At 49.2% G+C, this 18,371-nt stretch overlaps 2 protein-coding genes across 4 annotated transcripts in view; one reads left to right on the plus strand and one right to left on the minus strand.

The window, feature by feature from the left end:
• Positions 1–4,879: 4,879 nt before the first annotated feature.
• Positions 4,880–18,371, plus strand: part of SAE1 (SUMO1 activating enzyme subunit 1) — a 549,006-nt gene continuing 535,514 nt past the window's right edge. Inside the window, exon 1 of the mRNA XM_050772314.1 lies at positions 4,880–4,889. The gene's annotated coding sequence lies outside the window, so the exon portion shown is untranslated. The remainder of the gene's footprint in view (positions 4,890–18,371) is intronic.
• The window catches only part of PRKD2 (protein kinase D2), a 44,004-nt gene continuing 33,137 nt past the window's right edge, over positions 7,505–18,371 (minus strand). For all 3 annotated transcript variants that reach the window (XM_050772066.1, XM_050772067.1, XM_050772069.1), the window contains 4 exons: positions 15,119–15,217; positions 11,552–11,819; positions 8,205–8,290; positions 7,505–7,924 (listed from right to left, as the gene is read on the minus strand). In XM_050772066.1, the coding sequence (XP_050628023.1) occupies positions 7,712–7,924; positions 8,205–8,290; positions 11,552–11,819; positions 15,119–15,217 (666 nt within the window). In that variant the 3' untranslated portion in view covers positions 7,505–7,711. The remainder of the gene's footprint in view (positions 7,925–8,204; positions 8,291–11,551; positions 11,820–15,118; positions 15,218–18,371) is intronic.

Here is an 18,371-nt window from a genome sequence, read left to right on the forward strand (position 1 = left end):
CAGGACAGTCTGGTGTTTGCAATAGTGTAGGGTCCATCCCATCTGAGTTCAAGGTTAGTCTTCCTGCGATGTCTTTTCCGGAGGACTAAATTCCCTGTTTAGAAATTATGAAGAGGCTGTAGTGGAGTATTTGGAGGGAAGGCAGCTTGCACCTGTTAGTGACAAGCATGTGTGTACTTAGTCCTTGATAATATCTGAGAATGTCGATTGTAATAGATTAGAGTCCTCAAGGGCCCAATAGGAGTAGAATCCTTGTGAGTCTTTGAGTGATTATTTCATAAGAAGATTATTGATGTGTGCTCTGGTAGGAAGAGTAATGGCCCCCCAAAGATGTCTACATCTTTATCCCTGGAACCCGTGAATATAGCACCTTTTATGGAAAAAGGAACTTTTTGTGATTAAGAATCTTGAGATAGGGAGATTTATCTTGGATTATCCCGGTGGATCCAATATCATCACAGGGTTCCTTATAAGATGGAGGCAGGATCGTTAGAGTCAGAGAAATATGTAAATATAGAAGCAGAGGCCGGGCCAGGCACAGTGGCTCACACCTGTAATCCGAAAGCTTTGGGAGGCTGAGAGGGGAGGATCGCTGGAGGCCAGGACTTTGAGACCAGCCTGGGCAACACATCTCTACCAAAAAAAAAAGAAAAGAAAGGAAAAAACTTAGCCAGGTGTGGTAGTGCATGCCTATCATTCCAGCTAGTAGGGAGGCTGAAGCAAGAGGATTGTTTGAGCCCGGGAGTTTGAGGCTGCAGTGAGCTATGATCGTGCTACTACACTCCAGCCTGAGTGAGAGAGAGCAAGATCCTGTCTCAAAACAACAACAACAACAACAACAACAACAACAAAGGCATGTTAGGGTGCTCCAATTCCCCAATTCCCCAGGCAATCCTTCCTTGCCTCTTCCCAGCTTCTGGTGGCTCATGGCAATCTCTAACATTCTTTGGCTTGTGGCTGCGTCATTCCAAGCTCTGCCTTCATCATCACATGCTTCTCCCTGTGTCTTACGTGGCCACCTTCTTATAAAGACACCAGTTGGCCAGGCGCAGTGGTTCACACCTATAATCCCAGCACTTTGGGAGGCCAAGGCGAGTGGATCACCTGAGGTCGGGAGTTTGAGACCAGCCTGACCAACATGGAGAAATCCCGTCTCTACTAAAAATACAAAATTAGCCGGGTGTGGTGGCATATGCCTGTAATCCAGTTACTTGGGAGGCTGAGGCAGGAGAATCGCTTGAACCCGGGAGGCGGGATTTGCAGTGAGCCGAGATCGTGCCACCGCACTCCAGCCTGGGCAACAAGAGCAAAACTCCATCTCAGAAAACAACAACAAAAAGACACCAGTCATGTTGCATTAGGGGCCCACCCTACTCCAGTATGACCTCCTTTTAGCTGATTACATCTGCAATGACCCTATTTCCAAGTAGGTTCATATTCTGAGGTACTAGAGAGACAAAATTCAACCCATGACCGGCCCAGAAACCATTGGAGTTGCCTTTTAGTCTTGGATAAAACAAAATAAATAATGGTATAGATGCATGCTGTGTGGATAAGGTTTTGCCTTCAAGGGCAAGGTCATGCCCTCAATCTTGTTCTTATGAATTACATAGTTATAATTTGTCCTAGACACTCATTATCTTTTATTTTATTTTTGAGACAGGGTCTTGCTCTGTTGCCCAGGTGGAGTGCTGTGGTGCAATCTCAGCTCACTGCAGCCTCAACCTGTCAGGCTGAAGCAATCCTCCCACCTCAGCCTCCCGAGTAGCTGGGACTAGAAGTGTGCATCACCATACTCAGCTAAGTTTTTTATTTTTTATTTTTGTAGAGATGGGGTCTCCCTATGTTACCCAGGCTAGTCTCGAACTCCTGGGCTCAAGCGATCCTCCCACCTTGGCCTCCCAAAGTGCTGGGATTACCGACATGAGCCTGTCCTTTATGAGCAAGGGCTTGGGGCAGATTTTTGTTTTTCCTACTTCCTGTATAACTGCAGAAACTTGGGGCACGTGTGAAGTGTGAGTGAATGAGCTGCTGGAATGAACTGACCAGACAGGATATCATCTATGCATGGGATTAGAATGGAGTTATAGGAGAAAACCAAATCCTTCAAATTAGCATTCAGGATCAGAAAAAAAAAGTAAGTAGGGGTTTCAACGAACCACTGAGGCATAGCAGTCTACGTATGTTTACTGTTGACTTTCCAGGGGAAAGGGAAACGGGGCTGTGGATCATCAGGTGTGTGAAAGAAGGCAGAGGGTATGTTAGTACAGTCAAGTGGGTAGTGTTGGCTGCTCTAGAATAGAGGCCAGTGTAGTGTTTGGATTGGAAATAGCAGGAACTACAGTGTGACTATTTTATTTACAGCCTTGAGGTATTGGACTTGTGGTATCCTTTAACATTGGGACTCTTATTGGGATTTTTTTTTTTTTTTTTTTTTTTTTTTTTGAGACAGAGTCTCGCTCTGTCACCCAGGCTGGAGTGGAGTGCGGTGGCGTGATCTCGACTCACTGCAACTTCTGCCTCTCGGGTTCAAGGGTTTCTTCTACCTTAGCCTCCTGAGTAGCTGGGATTACAGGTACCTGCCACCATGCCACGCTAATTTTTTTTTTTTTTTTTTTTTTTTTTGAGACGGAGTCTCGCTCTGTCGCCCAGGCTGGAGTGCAGTGGCCGGATCTCAGCTCACTGCAAGCTCCGCCTCCCGGGTTCACGCCATTCTCCTGCCTCAGCCTCCTGAGTACCTGGGACTACAGGCGCCCGCCACCTCGCCCGGCTAGTTTTTTTTTTTGTATTTTGTAGTAGAGACGGGGTTTCACCGTGTTAGCCAGGATGGTCTCGATCTCCTGACCTCGTGATCCGCCCGTCTCGGCCTCCCAAAGTGCTGGGATTACAGGCTTGAGCCACCGCGCCCGGCCACCACGCTAATTTTTTAATTTGTTTTTAGTGGAGTCAGGGTTTCACCATGTTGGCCAGGCTTGTCTAGAACTCCTGACCTCAGGTGATCTGCCCACCTCAGCCTCCCAAATTACAGGTGTTATGATTGGGATTCTTGGCAGACAGGAGTGTTGTAGGGGATGGAAGTGGATAGTAGGAGGCTCCGAATAATGCGTTGGGGGCCCTAGTGGGCCTCTGGTGTCAGAACACATTAAGGCAGCTTCAAGAAGGGCATGAAAAGATCTAATTCTATTCCACAACTTGGGGTAATTGGTTAAAAAAAAAAAAGGGAGCCAGGTGCAGTGGCTCACACCTGTAATCTCAACACTTTGGGAGACCGAGGCGGGAGGATCGCTTGAGGCCAGGACTTTAAGACCAGCCTGGGTGACATAGCAAGATCTTGTCTCTATTTAAACAAAAAAAATTTTTTTTAATTCTAAAAAAGAAAGGATCTACTTCTACCTTAAGAGGTTTAGCCTCCCAGATGCACCCTATGTTTGTTGAGTTGGAGGCTCAAAGAGAATCAGGAATGTAAGTCACAGATCTTGGATATGTGGGTCTGAGGGAGAGGTGGATGTTTCGGGAACAGGGTGGTTGGAGTGGTGGGAAGGTTAGTGGACTGGATGAACAAAGGCAGAATTAGGGACTGGGAGACATAAGCCCTCTTGTGAATGTGAAATACTATGGCTTTGGCTGGGCACGGTGGCTCACACCTGTAATCCCAACACTTTTGGAGGCCAAGGCAGGTGGATCACTTGAGGTCAGGAGTTTGAGACTAGCGTGTCCAACATGGTGAAACCCTGCCTCTACTAAAAATACAAAAATTCGCTGGTTGTGATGGTGTGCACCTGTGATCCCAGTTACTTGGGAGGATTAGGCAGGCGAATGGCTTGAATCTGGGAGGTAGAAGTTGCAGTGAGCCGAGATTGCGCCACTGCACTCCAGCCTGGGTGACAGAGCGAGACTCCGTCTCAAAAAAAAAAAAAAAAAAAAAAAGAAATATTATTGTTCTACATTGATAGAATATCTCTTTCTAAAGGGATTATTGGAGTAATCTGAGTAAGAAACTTTGCTGGGTAGTAGAGGGCCCAACGAGCCCAAGAGTGGCTTGGACAGGCATAACCATGTGGCTAATTATGGTCTCATTTCCATTATTGTTGTGTACTGAGGTAGGGAGTGGGCACTAATACGTTTATGGCAGAGTGTGTGGCCCCTGTGTCTATAAAAACCCTGGCAGGATGCTCATTAAGGGGGTTGATGGTCATTTCCCCCTGAAGGTTAAGGAATGCTTATAGACACAGAGGAGAAAGTTGGCTGGAAGTGAGTCACTGGAAGACTGAATCTTAGACTCAAATTCCTTTTGCATTTCAAAGCTAAATAGTGTCAAGTCCAATGTCCCTTTTCTTTACAGTATATACAAGTGTCTCTATCAAGATTAGGTTTTGAGGCTGGGTGCAGTGGCCCACACCTGTAATCCCAGCACTTTGAGAGGTGGAGGCAAGAGGATCTCTTAACACCAGGAGTTCAATACCAGCCTGGGCAACATAGTGAGACCCCATCTCTATAACAAAAAACATGCCCGGGCACAGTGGTTCATGCCTGTAATCCCAGCACTTTGGGAGGCCAAGGCGGGCAGATCACTTGAGGTCAGGAGTTCGAGACCAGCCTGGCCAACATGGCAAAACCCCTTCTCTACTAAAAATACAAAACTTAGCCGGGCATGGTGGCACGTGCCTGTAGCCTCAGCTACTTGGGAGGCTGAGGTGGGAAGATCACTTGAGCCCAGGAGGTTGAGGCTGCAGTGAGCTGTGATCATGCCACTGCACTTTGGCCTGGGCAACAGAGCAAGATTCTATCTCAAAAAATAATAAAAAATTTAAAACTACCTAAAAAACAAAAAATTAGCCAGGTGTGGTGGCTCATACCTGTAGTCCCAGCTACTCAAGTGGCTGAGGGGGAGGATGGCTTGAACCCAGTAGTTTGAGGCTGCAGTGAGCTATGATCATATCACTGTATGGAAGCCTGGGTGATAGAGCAAGACCCTGTCTCTAACAAACAAAATTAGATTTTGTGGTTCCAGTGGTCCTAATAGGATAAACTTTTTGTCTCTAATGATTTAAGTTGTAGGCCCCTAAGTTTTCATTGGGTGGATTTGATTTTTTTTTTTTTTTTTTGAGACGGGGTTCACTCTTGTTGCCCAGGCTGGAGTGCAATGGCACAATCTCGGCTCACCACAACCTCAGCCTCCCGGGTTCAAGCGATTCTCCTGCCTCAACCTCCTGAATAGCTGGGATTACAGGCATGCGCCACCATGCCCAGCTAATTTTGTATTTTTAGTAGAGACGGGATTTCTCCATGTTAATCAGGCTGGTCTCGAACTCCCGACCTCAGATGATCCACCTACCTCAGCACCCAAAGTGCTGAGATTACAGGTGTTAGCCACCGTGCACGGCCTTGATTTTATCTTTCACGGCATCCTCATGATGTGCGCTATCTCCTGGAATCCTATAATTGAGGAATTTCAACGTTTTTGAATCATGTCTCTCATTTCTGGTCTCCGGATGTTAACTAGTGGCCAACACAGCAGCAGATCAGGTCTGATAGTCTTTTCCATCCATTTTTAGCCTGGGTCTGTCACGGAGATGGATTCACCTCTATGTTGCCTACACTTCCAGACCTTAGACTAAATAGAGGGATAGGCACTGGGGATGGAGTCTAAGAGCCTTTCCCCAATAGTCTTAGCAACTATGCCTCAGAGGTATCCTGCTCATTTGGATACCTTGATTTACTGAGGCTCATTTAGCATTTTCAAATCAAAGAGCTGCAGCTCAGCCAGGCGCAGTGGCTCATGTATGTAATCCCAACACTTTGGGAGGCCGAGGCAGGCAGATCGCTTGAGCTCAGGAACTTGAGACCAGCCTGGGCAACATGGTAAAACCTCTACAAAAAAACTAGCCAGCATGGTGGCATGTGCCTGTAGTTTCAGCTACTCAGGAGGCTGAGGCGGGAGGATCACTTGAGCCCAGAAGGTCAAGGCTGCAGTGAGCTGTGATCATGCCACTGCACTCCAGCCTGGGCAACAGGGGCCCTGCCACAGGAAAAAAAAAAAAAAAAAAAAAAAAAAAAAAGCTGCAGCTCTGGAACCATCAGATGGACAAGTTGATACAAATCAAATTGGAAAATCCCAGAGTAAGCTCCCAGTATTAGCCTAAATTGGCTGCTAAATTCTTTCCCGTTTTCCTGTTTTTTTTTTTTTTTTTGGGTATGTTGCCCAAACTGGACTCGAACTCCTAGACTCCAGCAATCCTCCCACCTCAGCCTCTTAAGCAGCTGGGAATACAGTCACCTGCCACCATGCCCAGCTTTCAGGTAGGTCTTTGCAGCACATAAGTCAGAGCGTGCTGAAAGTCTGAAGAAAACTTGTTCAGGTGCATGTTCGGATCGTTTGCCTTCAGCTGTGGAAGCTTGAGGACCATGTGTTAGGGTGTTATTGGAGAACTGGGGAGCTGGAGGGCTGGAGTCAAAGGTAGAGAGAGGTGGATACGTGTTCCCTCCAGTTCGTTCCCTCCGCCTTCAGTCTTTCAACGCTAAGATGAAGCTTCAGAGGTCTTCTCTGACTACCCACCCTCTCTGACCCCTGAGCTCATTCTAGGCTGCCCAAGCCTCCCAAACTCCCCCAGTCCAGCCCTTCCCATTCTGGGTCATCACTCTCCCAGGGGCAGGTAAGTCTCTCCACTGGATGGCGAACCCCATGAAGGGCAGTCCTTGGCTGTCTCAGTCACCACTGTGTCCCCAACATCACCCAGCTCAGTGAGACAAATGAATTAATATATACTTCTCTATATATGAAATATATATCACATCACATCAAAATAAAATACTAAATGTTGCATATCAGTTTTCTAGTATGGATCAGACGTGGGCTAACTGCATTTTATTTATTTTTGAGACAGGGTCTCTCTTGCCCAGGCTAGAGTGCAGTGGCGTGATCTTGGCTCACTGCAATCTCTGCTTCCTGGGGTCAAGCGATCCTCCAGCCTCAACCTCCCAAGTAGCTGGGACCACAGGGGCAAGCTACCACACCTGGCTGGCTAATTTTTGAACTTTTTGTAGAAAGGGAGTTTCGCCATGTTGGTTAGGCTGGTCTCAAACTCCTGAGATCTAAGGGATCTGCCTGCCTCAGCCTCCTGAAGAGCTGGAATTACAGGCGTGAGCCACCACACCCAGCCTGAATTGTTAATAGTTGTGATTAGTAGTAACACCACTAAATAAAAAATCAGTCATCACAAACCATGAGATTACTTTCTTTTCTCCAAGTTCTCTACCCTCCAGTCACATTCCTTTCATCTCTCCCCAGTTTCCAACTCCTTCTCCGTTACTCCTCCCTCTCCCTTCTCTTCTTCTCTCCTGGCAATCCTCCTCTAAATTTTCTACCCCAGGTCGTCCTCCTTCCAAGACTCCTCTCCCATCAGTCCTCTCTCCCCACCCCCTCCATCCTTCCTCTTTTCAGGCAGTCCTCTTTTTAGATGAATTCCATCTTGGTACAACAGACTAATGAGTCAAGAGTGCTGTGTGCTGAGACCAAGGCCATGGGGCCAGAGATGAGTCCGTTTTAATTGCTGGGGAAACAGGGAGGGGCCTCGGAAATAACTCCCCCCACCCCACTCCCCACGTGTCCCATCCAGTTTGGGCAGGAAGCCACTTGCCCTAGAACAGTTCATTGCTGGGATCCTGTGAAGAACCGCTGTGGAGGGCAGCAGCTGGACGAGGGCACAGGACCTCAGAGAACACTGATGCGCTCCGCCAGCCCCTGCATGTCGTGGTCCTGTGGTGGATGGGCCCCACCGAGATCCCTGTCCGCGGGCAGCCCAGACCCAGGCAGCGGATGCTCTGCCACAAACTGCTCCCAGCGCGCGTCGTCACTCTCATGCGTGATGTATCGCTCTCCCATCTTCCCCTCCAGCTCTCGGAGGTCCAGCCACGTCTGGTACTCCTGGGCCCGACAGAACCGGGGTTAGCTTGGGGTCTGCATTGGAGCAGTGCCTGGAGGCCATCTGCTTTGCCACTGAGAGCTGGGTACCAATGAAGGTGAAGCCACACCCTCTGCAACCCACCCAGCCAGTAGACATTTAGCTTCACCCCCTCTTCCAGCCAATGGCAGGACTAGTCACATTCCAGACCCAAGGAAACCTACATCCGTCACTACCTGCCTAGCCCTAGTTCCACCCCTTCCTCCAACCCAGCCAATGGGCCAGCCCTGCCCACTGCATCACCTGTAACCAGGGGTGGCTGAGAGATTTGTCCACGCTGTAGCGTTTGCGCATCTTCACCTGCAGCAGGTTGTTGATGAGGTCAATGGCTACATAGGAAAGAGAAACAGGTCAAGCCCTACAGGTCGAGGGTCACTACTCCTCCAACAGGCACGCCCTAGCCTACCTGCCTGCCACTGACACCTTCCTTCTGCACTAGCTCAGGTGGTTCAGAAGCCTCACCTGTGCCACTCACCCACCCATTTCCTCATTACAAATTTGTCTCCTCCTGCCCACACATGTTCACACCAGCTCCCTCTTCACCTGTTCTCTACTTCAATTCCCCCATTTCCCTATGTCACCTTTTTTTTTCTTTTTGTCATACACAGATACATACAATTACATGTGTACTATTTTTATTTTTATTTATTTATTTATTTATTTATTGAGACGGAGTCTCCCTCTGTCGCCCAGGCTGGAGTGCAGTGGCATGATCTTGGCTCATTGCAACCTCCACCTCCCGGGTTCATGCGATTCTCCTGCCTCAGCCTCCTGAGTAGCTGGGAATACAGGTCTGTGTCACCACGTCCAGCTAACTTTTTGTACTTTTAGTAGAGACAGGGTTCGACCATGTTGGCCAGGCTGGTTTCGAACTCCTGACCTCAAGCAATTTGCCTGCCTTGGCCTCCCAAATTGTTGGGATTACAGGCAAGAGCCACTGCGCCCGGCCTAAATGGATTTTCAACTTACAATATTTCCTTCTTTTTTTTCTTTTTTGAGACAGGATCTCAGTGTTATCCAAGTTGAAGTGCAGTGGCATGATCAATGCTCACTGAAGCCTCTACGTCCCAGCTTAATTGATTATCCTGCCTTAGCCTCCCGAGTAGCTGGGACTACAAGCATCTATCACTATGGTCGGCTAAATTTTGTATTTTTTGTAGAGACACATTGCCCAGGCTGGTCTTGAACTCCTGGGCTCAAGTAATCTGCCTACCTTGGCCTCCCAAGGTGCTGGGATTACGGCCCTCAGCCACTGCGCCTGACCAACTTATGATATTTTTAATTTACAATGTGTTTATCAGGTTTATCTAATGCCAGTGTAAATCAGGGAGCATTTATGTCATCAGGCTGGGCGCAGTGGCTCATACCTGTAATCCCAGCACTTTGGGAGGCCGAGGCGGGTGGATCACCTGAGGTCAGGGGTTCGAGACAAGCTTGGCCAATATGGAGAAACCCCGTCTCTACTAAAAATACAAAAAATTAACTGGGCATGGTAGTGCATGCCTGTAGTCCCAGCTACTTGGGAGGCTGAGGCAGAAGAATTGCTTGAACTCAGGAGGCAGAGGTTGCAGTGAGCCAAGATCGTGCCACTGCACTCCAGCCTGGGTGACAAAAGCGAAACTCCGTCTCAAAAAAAAAAAAAAAATGTCATCAGATGGTAGTTAGTCACCATTGCCTGCAGAAGCCTCAGAGACTAAGGCCTGTTCATTGTGAAAAAGAGGACTAGCAAATGTCAAGCTTCAAGACAAGCCAGCACTCATCCGAGGCTCTCTCCTTGATGGGAAGCCTTGAAGGACAAGGCTTCACTGTGTGAACCCATCCGAGGAGAGGCCTGGTGCACACAGGCACCCTGCTCCCGTCAACACCCACAGGATGCTGTGATCCTCACACAGGTGCAACCACACTTAAATTCACTTGTGCACACTCGATGCACTTTTACTCAGGGACTTCTGGGTGGGTCTCAAAAGACAATGTTGGCTGGGTGTGATGGCTTATGCCTGCAATCCCAGCACTTTGGGAGGCTGAGGCAGACAAGTAACTTGAGGTCAGGAGCTCAAGACCAGCCTGGCTAACACGGCAAAACCACGTCTCTACTAAAAATACAAAAAATTAGCCAGGCAGGTGGTGTGTGCCTGTAATCCCAGTTACTTGGGAGACTGAGGCAGGAGAATCCCTTGAACCCAGGAGGCGGAGGTTACAGTGAGCCAAGATCACACCACTGCACTCCAGCCTGGGCGAGAGAGCAAGACTCCGTCTAAAAAAAAAAAAGCCAGTATTGAACACCCCCAGTATTATTCCAGGACTCAAGTCAATCCACATTCTCACTGCTTAGGGCCTGTACTTTTAGACCACCACCAAGACCTTGTCTTGTCCTGCACTGAGCAACCTCCGCATCACCCTGCCCCACCTGCTCCATGAAGTCACACCCTCCAGAGAGGGCTCTTCCCCCTTCCACTCTTCACAGACCACTCAAGGAGCTCCCCCGCACCTGACCCCTCCTGTCCAAGTCATCACAGTATTCCCAGAGCTGGAACAGTCAATGCCTGGCACATCGTAGGCACTCAACATGTTGAATCAATGGTTATAAATACATGAATGTACTTGTTGAATAAATGGTTATAAATAAACGAATGAATGATCCCCCCCTTCCCATACTCCATCTGTCTTCCTGAGCTCCCTGGCTCCAAGACATGTCCCTTGTTCTCCTGGCTTCTGACACACCCCAGTATCTTAGCCTTGCCTCTGCCCCTCTAAACATGCCATCCCACACCCAGCCTCAAAGCTCCAGGCCTTAGGACTTAACTTTTCCAAGCAGGGAAAGTTACAGACCCATTCCCAAGCAGGTTCAAGTCACCAGGCCCGGTGCCACCTCATCAGGCCCAGCCACGACACCAAAGCCCAGGAATGCAGAGATCGCAACGTCTGCCTCAGTCCTGGCTCCCTTTTCCTCCCCGCTCCCATCCCCTCCCAGCTTCCAGGCCTCAGGGTCTGCCCTGTTACTGGACCTCTTCAGAAACCCTCCAAGGCCACATCCCTAGACTGGCCCCCTCGGTCACTGGACCCACTCCAGGCTTCAGGCCCATCTTCACCCAAGTCATGGCCCCAGTACCCAGCAAAGTAGCCAGGCCCTTGTTCCTCAACCCTACCCACTGGTGCCTCCTCTTTGCAAGGCTTACCCTTTTGGGGTCATAAACCCAAAGGCTCCAGGTTCCAACCAATGCCTTGAGGGGCTCAGCCCCTTCTCCTGGTCACCCCAGCCCTTCGCCACCCTCAAGTCCAGTCCCTCTCCTGATCCCACCCTAGATAAGCCAAGTCTCACTCAGCCCCCTAAGGCTCCAAGTGTTCTCCTTAGCAGTTTTGGGGCACTTGGTTTCCAGCCCAAGTAACCTAGTCTAGGACTGGGTCCCAGCCCACTGTTTATAGGATGGCTCCTCCTGTGGCCACGCCCCTCCAGTAGGCCCGCCCCACCACTAGGCTCCACCCACAAGGTGCCAGGCTGCTTCCCGGTCCACCCCCTCTCGTGGCCCCACCCACTCCTCCAGCCTCACCCCACAACCCACCCACCCATGGGGTAGGCGGGCCCCAGGCACCTCCAGCTGAGATGTGGCTCCAGGGGCTGGCCGGGTACATGAAGGCAGCGTTCTGGATTTGGTCATTGATGTCCTCGTCCTCGTTGAAAGGGAACGTGCCGCTGAGGCTGACGTACATGATCACGCCCACCGACCACATGTCCAGCGAGCGGTTGTAGCCCTGGTTGAGCAGCACCTCGGGCGCCAGGTAGGCCGGCGTGCCCACCACTGAGCGGCGGAATGACTTCTCGCCGATGATGCGCGCAAAGCCAAAGTCACACAGCTTCACCTGCAGAGGGCGAGGGGCGAAGGCTCTATCGGGTGATGGAGCCGCACCCGCCACCCCACCACACCACCCCCCATGGTATTCCAGAGAAAGCTGAATGCTGGTTTGAATCCAGGCTCCTCGGCTCACTAGCTGAGCAACCCTGGGCAAGTGACTTTCCCTCTCCGTGCCTCAGTTTCCCCATCTATAGGAAGAATATGAGCAGAAGAGCACCTATCTCAGAGGACTGCCATGATGGTTAGTGAGTTAAACCATCCAAAGCCCACAGGACAATATTTGGCATGCAGTTGGTGCACAATAAATGCTAGCTGCTGCTATACCTCTGCCACCTCCAATGGTTTGTTTTGAATAATGCAGATTTTTTTTTAAATAGCCTTAAAATATACATGATTGGGGCATGATGGCTCACGCCTGCAATCCCAGCACTTTGGGAGGCCAAGGAAGATGGATCATTTGAGGTCAGGAGTTCGAGACCAGCCTGGCCAACATGGTGAAACCCTGTCTCTACTAAAAATACAAAAATTAGCCAGGCGTGGTGGCACAAGCCTGTGGTCCCAGCTACTTGGGAGACTGAGGCAGGAGAATCGCCTGAACCTGGGAGGTGGAGGTTGCAGTGAGCCGAGATCGTGCCACTGCACTCCAGCCTGGGTGACAAAGCGAGACTCCGTCTCAAAAAACAAACAAACATGAAACATAATGGAGATCTTAACAGTCCCTACCTTAAAGGGTGCTTATTTAAACTGAAAGAGAAATATATATGCAACGTGTTAGGAGCAGTGTCTAGCACAGAATGAGCCTCGGTGATCTCAGGTCAGGAACCTAATTTCTCCAGGCCTTGATTTTGTCATCTGTATTGGGGGGTTGTTGATAACAGCCTCCTCTCAGGCTTTCCTGGGGATTAGGTAGGAGCAGGTGCTGACTGCGGTAGCCGGCAGACAGTACGGTGTATGCCTACCTTTCCCTCATTGTCTTATTTATTTTTTTGAGATGGAGTCTTGCTCTGTCGCCCAGGCTGGAGTGCAGTAGCATGATTTTGGCTCACTGCAACTTCTGCCTCCCGGGTTCAAGCAATTCTCCTGCCTCAGCCTCCCAAATAGCTGGGATCACAGGGACCTACCACCACACCTGGCTAATTTTTATATATTTAGTAGAGACGACGTTTTACCATGTCAGCTAGGCTGGTCCCAAACTCCTGACCTCAGGTGTTCCGCCTGCCTCGGCCTCCCGAAGTGCTGGGATTACAGACATGAGCCACCACGCCTGGCCCCTTTCCCTCATTGTTAATGGCTGCAGTGTAAGGTCATGGACAGGCTTTGGAGCCAGCAAGACCTGGGTTCAAGGTCCTGTTCTGCTGCCTACCACTCTCAGCCTCAGTCCCCGCTCTGTTCATGTATTGTCCCTTCCCTGTTCAAAACCCTTCCTTGGCTCACTGTTGCTTGCAGGATAGAGCCCCAAATCCTCGAAGTCTGAAGCCTCTGTCAACTTTGAAACCAGCCACGTGCCAACTCCTGAGCTGAATCTCAATGTGACAGCCACACTTTCCTGAGGTCCTCTACCCTTTCTACAGATCTTATAGATCTTTCCCTTTTCCAAGATCTACCCTTTCCTATGAATCTTTTTTTTTTTTTTTTTTTGAGACTGAGTCTCGCTTTGTCGCCCAGGCTGGAGTGCAGTGGCGCAATCTCAGCTCACTGCAAGCTCCACCTCCTGGGTTCACGCCATTCTCCGAGTAGCTGGGACTATAGGCGCGCACCACCACGCCTGGCTAATTTTTTGTATTTTTAGTAGAGATGGGATTTCACTGTGTTAGCCAGGATGGTCTCGATCTCCTGACCTCGTGATCTGCCCACCTCGGCCTCCCAAAGTGCTGGGATTACAGGCATGAGCCACCGCGCCTGGCTGGATCTTTTTTTAAAATTTTTATTTATTTTATTTTTATTTTTTTAGCCCAGGTCTTGCTCTGTTGCCCAGGCTGGACTGCCGTGGTGTGATCTCGGCTCACTGCAACCTCCACCTCCTGGGTTCAAGCAACTCTCCTGCCTCAGCCTCCCGGGTAGCTGGGAATACAGGTGCCTGCCACCATGCCCGGCTAATTTTTGTATTTTTAGTAGAGACAGGGTTTCACCATGTTAGCCAGGCTGGTCTCCAACTCCTGACTTCAAGTGATCTGCCCACCTCAGCCTCCCAAAGTGTTGAGATTACAGGCATGAGCCACTGTGCCCGACCAGAAAACTTTTAAATATGTTTGGAACAACTTGGGTATGTCAATCTATTTCCCCAACTGTCACACACCAGATTTTGAAGACATAGTATGAAAAACAAGCAGAATATTTCACTGAACTTTGTTTATTTTTTAAGAGACAGGGTCTTGCTCTGTCACCCCAGCTGGAGTACAGTGGCACAATTATAGCTCACTGTGGATGCAGACTCAAACTCCTGGGCTCAAGCTATCCTCCCATCTTGGCCTCCCAAAGTGCAGGGATTATAGGCATAAGCCACCTCGCCTGGCCTTAATAATTTTTATGTTGACTATTGAATAAAGTGCTATATGTTGGGATACACTATATTATTAAAATTAATTTCATCTGTTTCTTTTTACTTTTTTTTTTTTTTTGAGATGGAGTTTCGCTCTTGTTGCCCAGGCTAGAGTGCAATGGCACGATCTCAGCTCACTGCAATCTCCACCTCCTGGGTTCAAGCGATTCTCCTGCCTCAGCCTCTGGAGTAGCTGGGATTATAGGCATGCACCACGACGCCTGGCCAATTTTTTGTATTTTTAGTAGAGATGGGGTTTCTCCATGTTGGTCAGGCTGGTCTCGAACTCCTGACCTCAGATAATCCATCCGCCTTGGCCTCCCAAAGTGCTGGGATTACAGGCGTGAGCCACCGCACCCGGTCTTTTTTTTTTTTTTTTTTTTTTTTTTTAAGAGCTAGAGTCTCACTCTGTCACTCAGGCTGGAGTGCAGTGGCATGATCATAGCTCACTGCAGCCACCCAACTCCTGGGCTCAGGCAATCCTCCCATCTCAGCCTCCTAAGCAGCTGGGACTATAGGGTACGCCATCATTCCCGGCTAATTTTTTCCGTTTTTTGTACAGATGAAGTCTCGCTTTGTTGCCCAGGCTAGTCTCAAACTTTTGGGCTCAAGTGATCCTCCTGCCTCAGCCTCCCAAAATGCTGATTACAGGCAAGAGCCACTGTGCCTGGCCCCCACATCTTGATTAATATAATCCCCTTCCCCATCCCCACCCCGGCCATCAGCGTTGCCTGGATTTCCCCAAATCAGGAGGGGACATAACTGACCTGAGGAAATGGGTCCGCTGATGCCAGCAACACGTTTTCTGGTTTCAAGTCACAGTGGACAATGTTCTTGAAGTGAAGATGTCTCAAAGCCACTAGGATCTGAGGGGAGCAGATGGGGCCAGTAAGAAAGGTAGACAGGTACTCAGCCAAATCTCACCCTCAGCAGCCAGCCCTCCAAACCCGTCCATGCTTTTTTTTTTTTTTTTTTTTTTTTTGAGACAGAGTCTTGCTCTGTAACCCAGGCTGGAGTGCAGTGGCATGATCTCAGCTCACTGCAACCCCACCTCGCGGGTTCAAGTGATTCTCCTGCCTCAGCTTCCCAAGTAGCTGGGACTACAGGCGTGTGCCACCATGCCTGGCTAATTTTATTTTTTTCTTTTTGAGGCGGAGTCTCACTTTGTCACCTGGGGTGGAGTGCAGCGGTGTGATCTCAGCTCACTGCAACCTCCGCCTCCAGGGCTCAAGAGATTCTCCTGCCTCAGCCTCCCGAGTAGCTGGGATTACAGGTGCCGGCCACTATGCCCAGCTAATTTTTTCTATTTTTAGTAGAGACGGGTTTCACCATATTGGCCAGGCTGGTCTCGAACTCCTGACCTCGTGATTCGCCCACCTCGGCCTCCCAAAGTGCTTGGATTGCAGGCGTGAGTCACTGCACCCAGACCTGCCCTGATAGTTTTTTTTGTATTTTTAGTAGACAGGGTTTCACCATGTTGATCAGGTTGGTCTCCAACTCCTGGCCTCAAGTGATCCACCCATCTCAGCCTCCCAAAATGCTGGGATTACAGACATGAGTGAGTCACTACGCCTGGCCCCATCCATGCCTTCCTACACACCCCTGCCAGGGAAACAGGAGGCACTGGAGCACCAAAGAATCTCAGAATCATAGAACCATTTACACCTGAGAGAGAAGAGTTAAATGTAAACTAGAAAGGCTCGGCTACATGAGAGGGGCTGTGAAGATCCTGAGATCTTCTAGCATATGGTAAACTCCTGAATGCTACTAATAGAGCAGGCATTTTCAAGATCCAACTATGTGATTCTTTTTTTTTTTTTGAGACAGAGTCTTGCTCTGTCACTCAGGCTGGAGCGCAGAGCTGGGATCACAGCTCACTGCACCCTCGACCTCTCAGGCTCAATCCATCCTCCTACCTCAGCCTCCCTAGTAACTGGGATTACAGGCACACACCATCACACTTGACTAATTTTTGTATTTGTAGAGACAGTGTCTCACCATGTTGCCCAGGCTGGTCTCAAACTCCTGCACTCAAGTGAACCACCCACCTCAGCCTCCCAAAGTGCTGGGATAACAGGCGTGAGCCACCCCACCTCACCCTTTTTTTTTTTTTTTTAAGAGATGGAGTCTCCCTCCGTCACCAGGCTGAAGTGCAGTATCATTTGCTACAGCCGCAAACTAATTGGGTTAAGTGATCATCCAACCTCAGTCTCCCAAATAGCTGGGACTACAGGCATGTGCCACTATGTCAGGCTTTGATTCCCCCCAGCTTTTTTTTTTTTTTTTTTTTTTTTTTTTTTTTGAGAAGGCCTCTTGGTTTCAAGCAATTCTCCTGCCTCAGCCTCCTGACCAGCTGGGATTACAGGCGCACACCACCATGCCCAGCTAATTTTTGCATTTTTAGTAAAGATGGTTGCTCTCTCTGTTGGTCAGGATGGTCTTGAACTCCTGACCTCGTGATCCACCCACCTTGGCCCCCCGAAGTGCTGGTATTACAGGCATGAGCCACTGCGCCTAGCCTGATTCCATTTTTTAAAAAAATATTTTTCATCCTTACAAAAAACTTTGGGTGCGGTGACTCAAGCCTGTAATCCCAGCACTTTGGAAGACTGAGACAGGTGGATCACCTGAGGTCAGGTGTTAGACACCATCCTGGCCAACATGGCGAAACCCTGTCTCTATTAAAAATACAAAAATTAGTTGGGCGTGGTGGCGGGTACCTGTAGTCCCAGCTACTTGGGAGGTTGAGGCAGGAGAATCATTTGAATCTGGGAGGTGGAGTTTGCAGTGAGCCAAGATTATGCCTTTGCACTCCAGCCTGGGCGACAGAGCGAGAATCTGTCTCAAAAAAAAAAAAAAAAAAAAGGCCGGGCGCGGTGGCTCACGCCTGTAATCCCAGCACTTTGGGAGGCCGAGGCGGGCGGATCACAAGGTCAGGAGATCGAGACCACGGTGAAACCCCGTCTCTACTAAAAATACAAAAAATTAGCCGGGCACGGTTGTGGGCGCCTGTAGTCCCAGCTACTTGGGAGGCTGAGGCAGGAGAATGGCGTGAACCCGGGAGGCGGAGCTTGCAGTGAGCCAAGATCGCGCCACTGCACTCCAGCCTGGGCGACAGAGCGAGACTCCGTCTCAAAAAAAAAAAAAAAGAGGCAGAGAGATTCTAGAGCCAATCTGCCCTGCCCAGGTGGAGAACCTGGCTCAATGCTTACGAACTTACGGCCTTGGGCAAGTCTCTTCACCTCTCTGGCTCTCAGTTTCCTCATCCATAAAATGGGGGTGATAATAGTACCCACCCACCAGCCTGGCCAACATGGTGAAACCCCATCTCTACTAAAAATACAAAAATAAGCCGGGCGTGGTGGCGCGAGCCTGTAATCTCAGCTACCTGGGAGGCTGAGGCGGGATAATTGCTTGAACCCAGAGGCAGAGGTTGCAGTGAGTTAACATCGCACCACGGCACTCCAGCCTGGGCAACAGAGCGAGACCCCATCTCAAAAAAAAAAAAAAAGAGTACCGACCTCACAGGTTGCTATAAGGTTTAAAGCGTATCTAAAGATGCATGTAAAGCGCTTAGGATAGCTAACCACTGTATGTTAGATGTTACTGTTGTTGTTATTAGTTACTATTTTTGTGATGGCCTATTGGTAAATATATTTGTGTGTGTCTCTTAAATAAAGCTTCTCCTGCTGTATCTGTTCCTATGATGACAAGGTAAGCTGAGTGGAAGAAAAAAAAAAAAAAACATTATCATTTGTAACCATTTATCTGTGAGAATCATATTTCTTGATTCTCTCAAACAAAATGCCAAGTACACCAGAAGCACAGTGTTGTACTACTGCAATTATTATCTATGTCTCAGAATTTAAATACTTGTGTTTATTCTGATTTTCTTTAAAAAAAAAAAAAAATTTTTGTAGAGATGGCATCTCGCTGTGTTGCCCAGGCTGGTCTTAAACTCCTGGCCTCAAATGATACTCCCACCTCAGCTACCCAAACCTTGAGATTACAGGCATGATC

This window comes from Macaca thibetana, chromosome 19 (genome assembly GCF_024542745.1).
Source record: "Macaca thibetana thibetana isolate TM-01 chromosome 19, ASM2454274v1, whole genome shotgun sequence".
Taxonomy (NCBI): Eukaryota; Metazoa; Chordata; class Mammalia; order Primates; family Cercopithecidae; genus Macaca; species Macaca thibetana.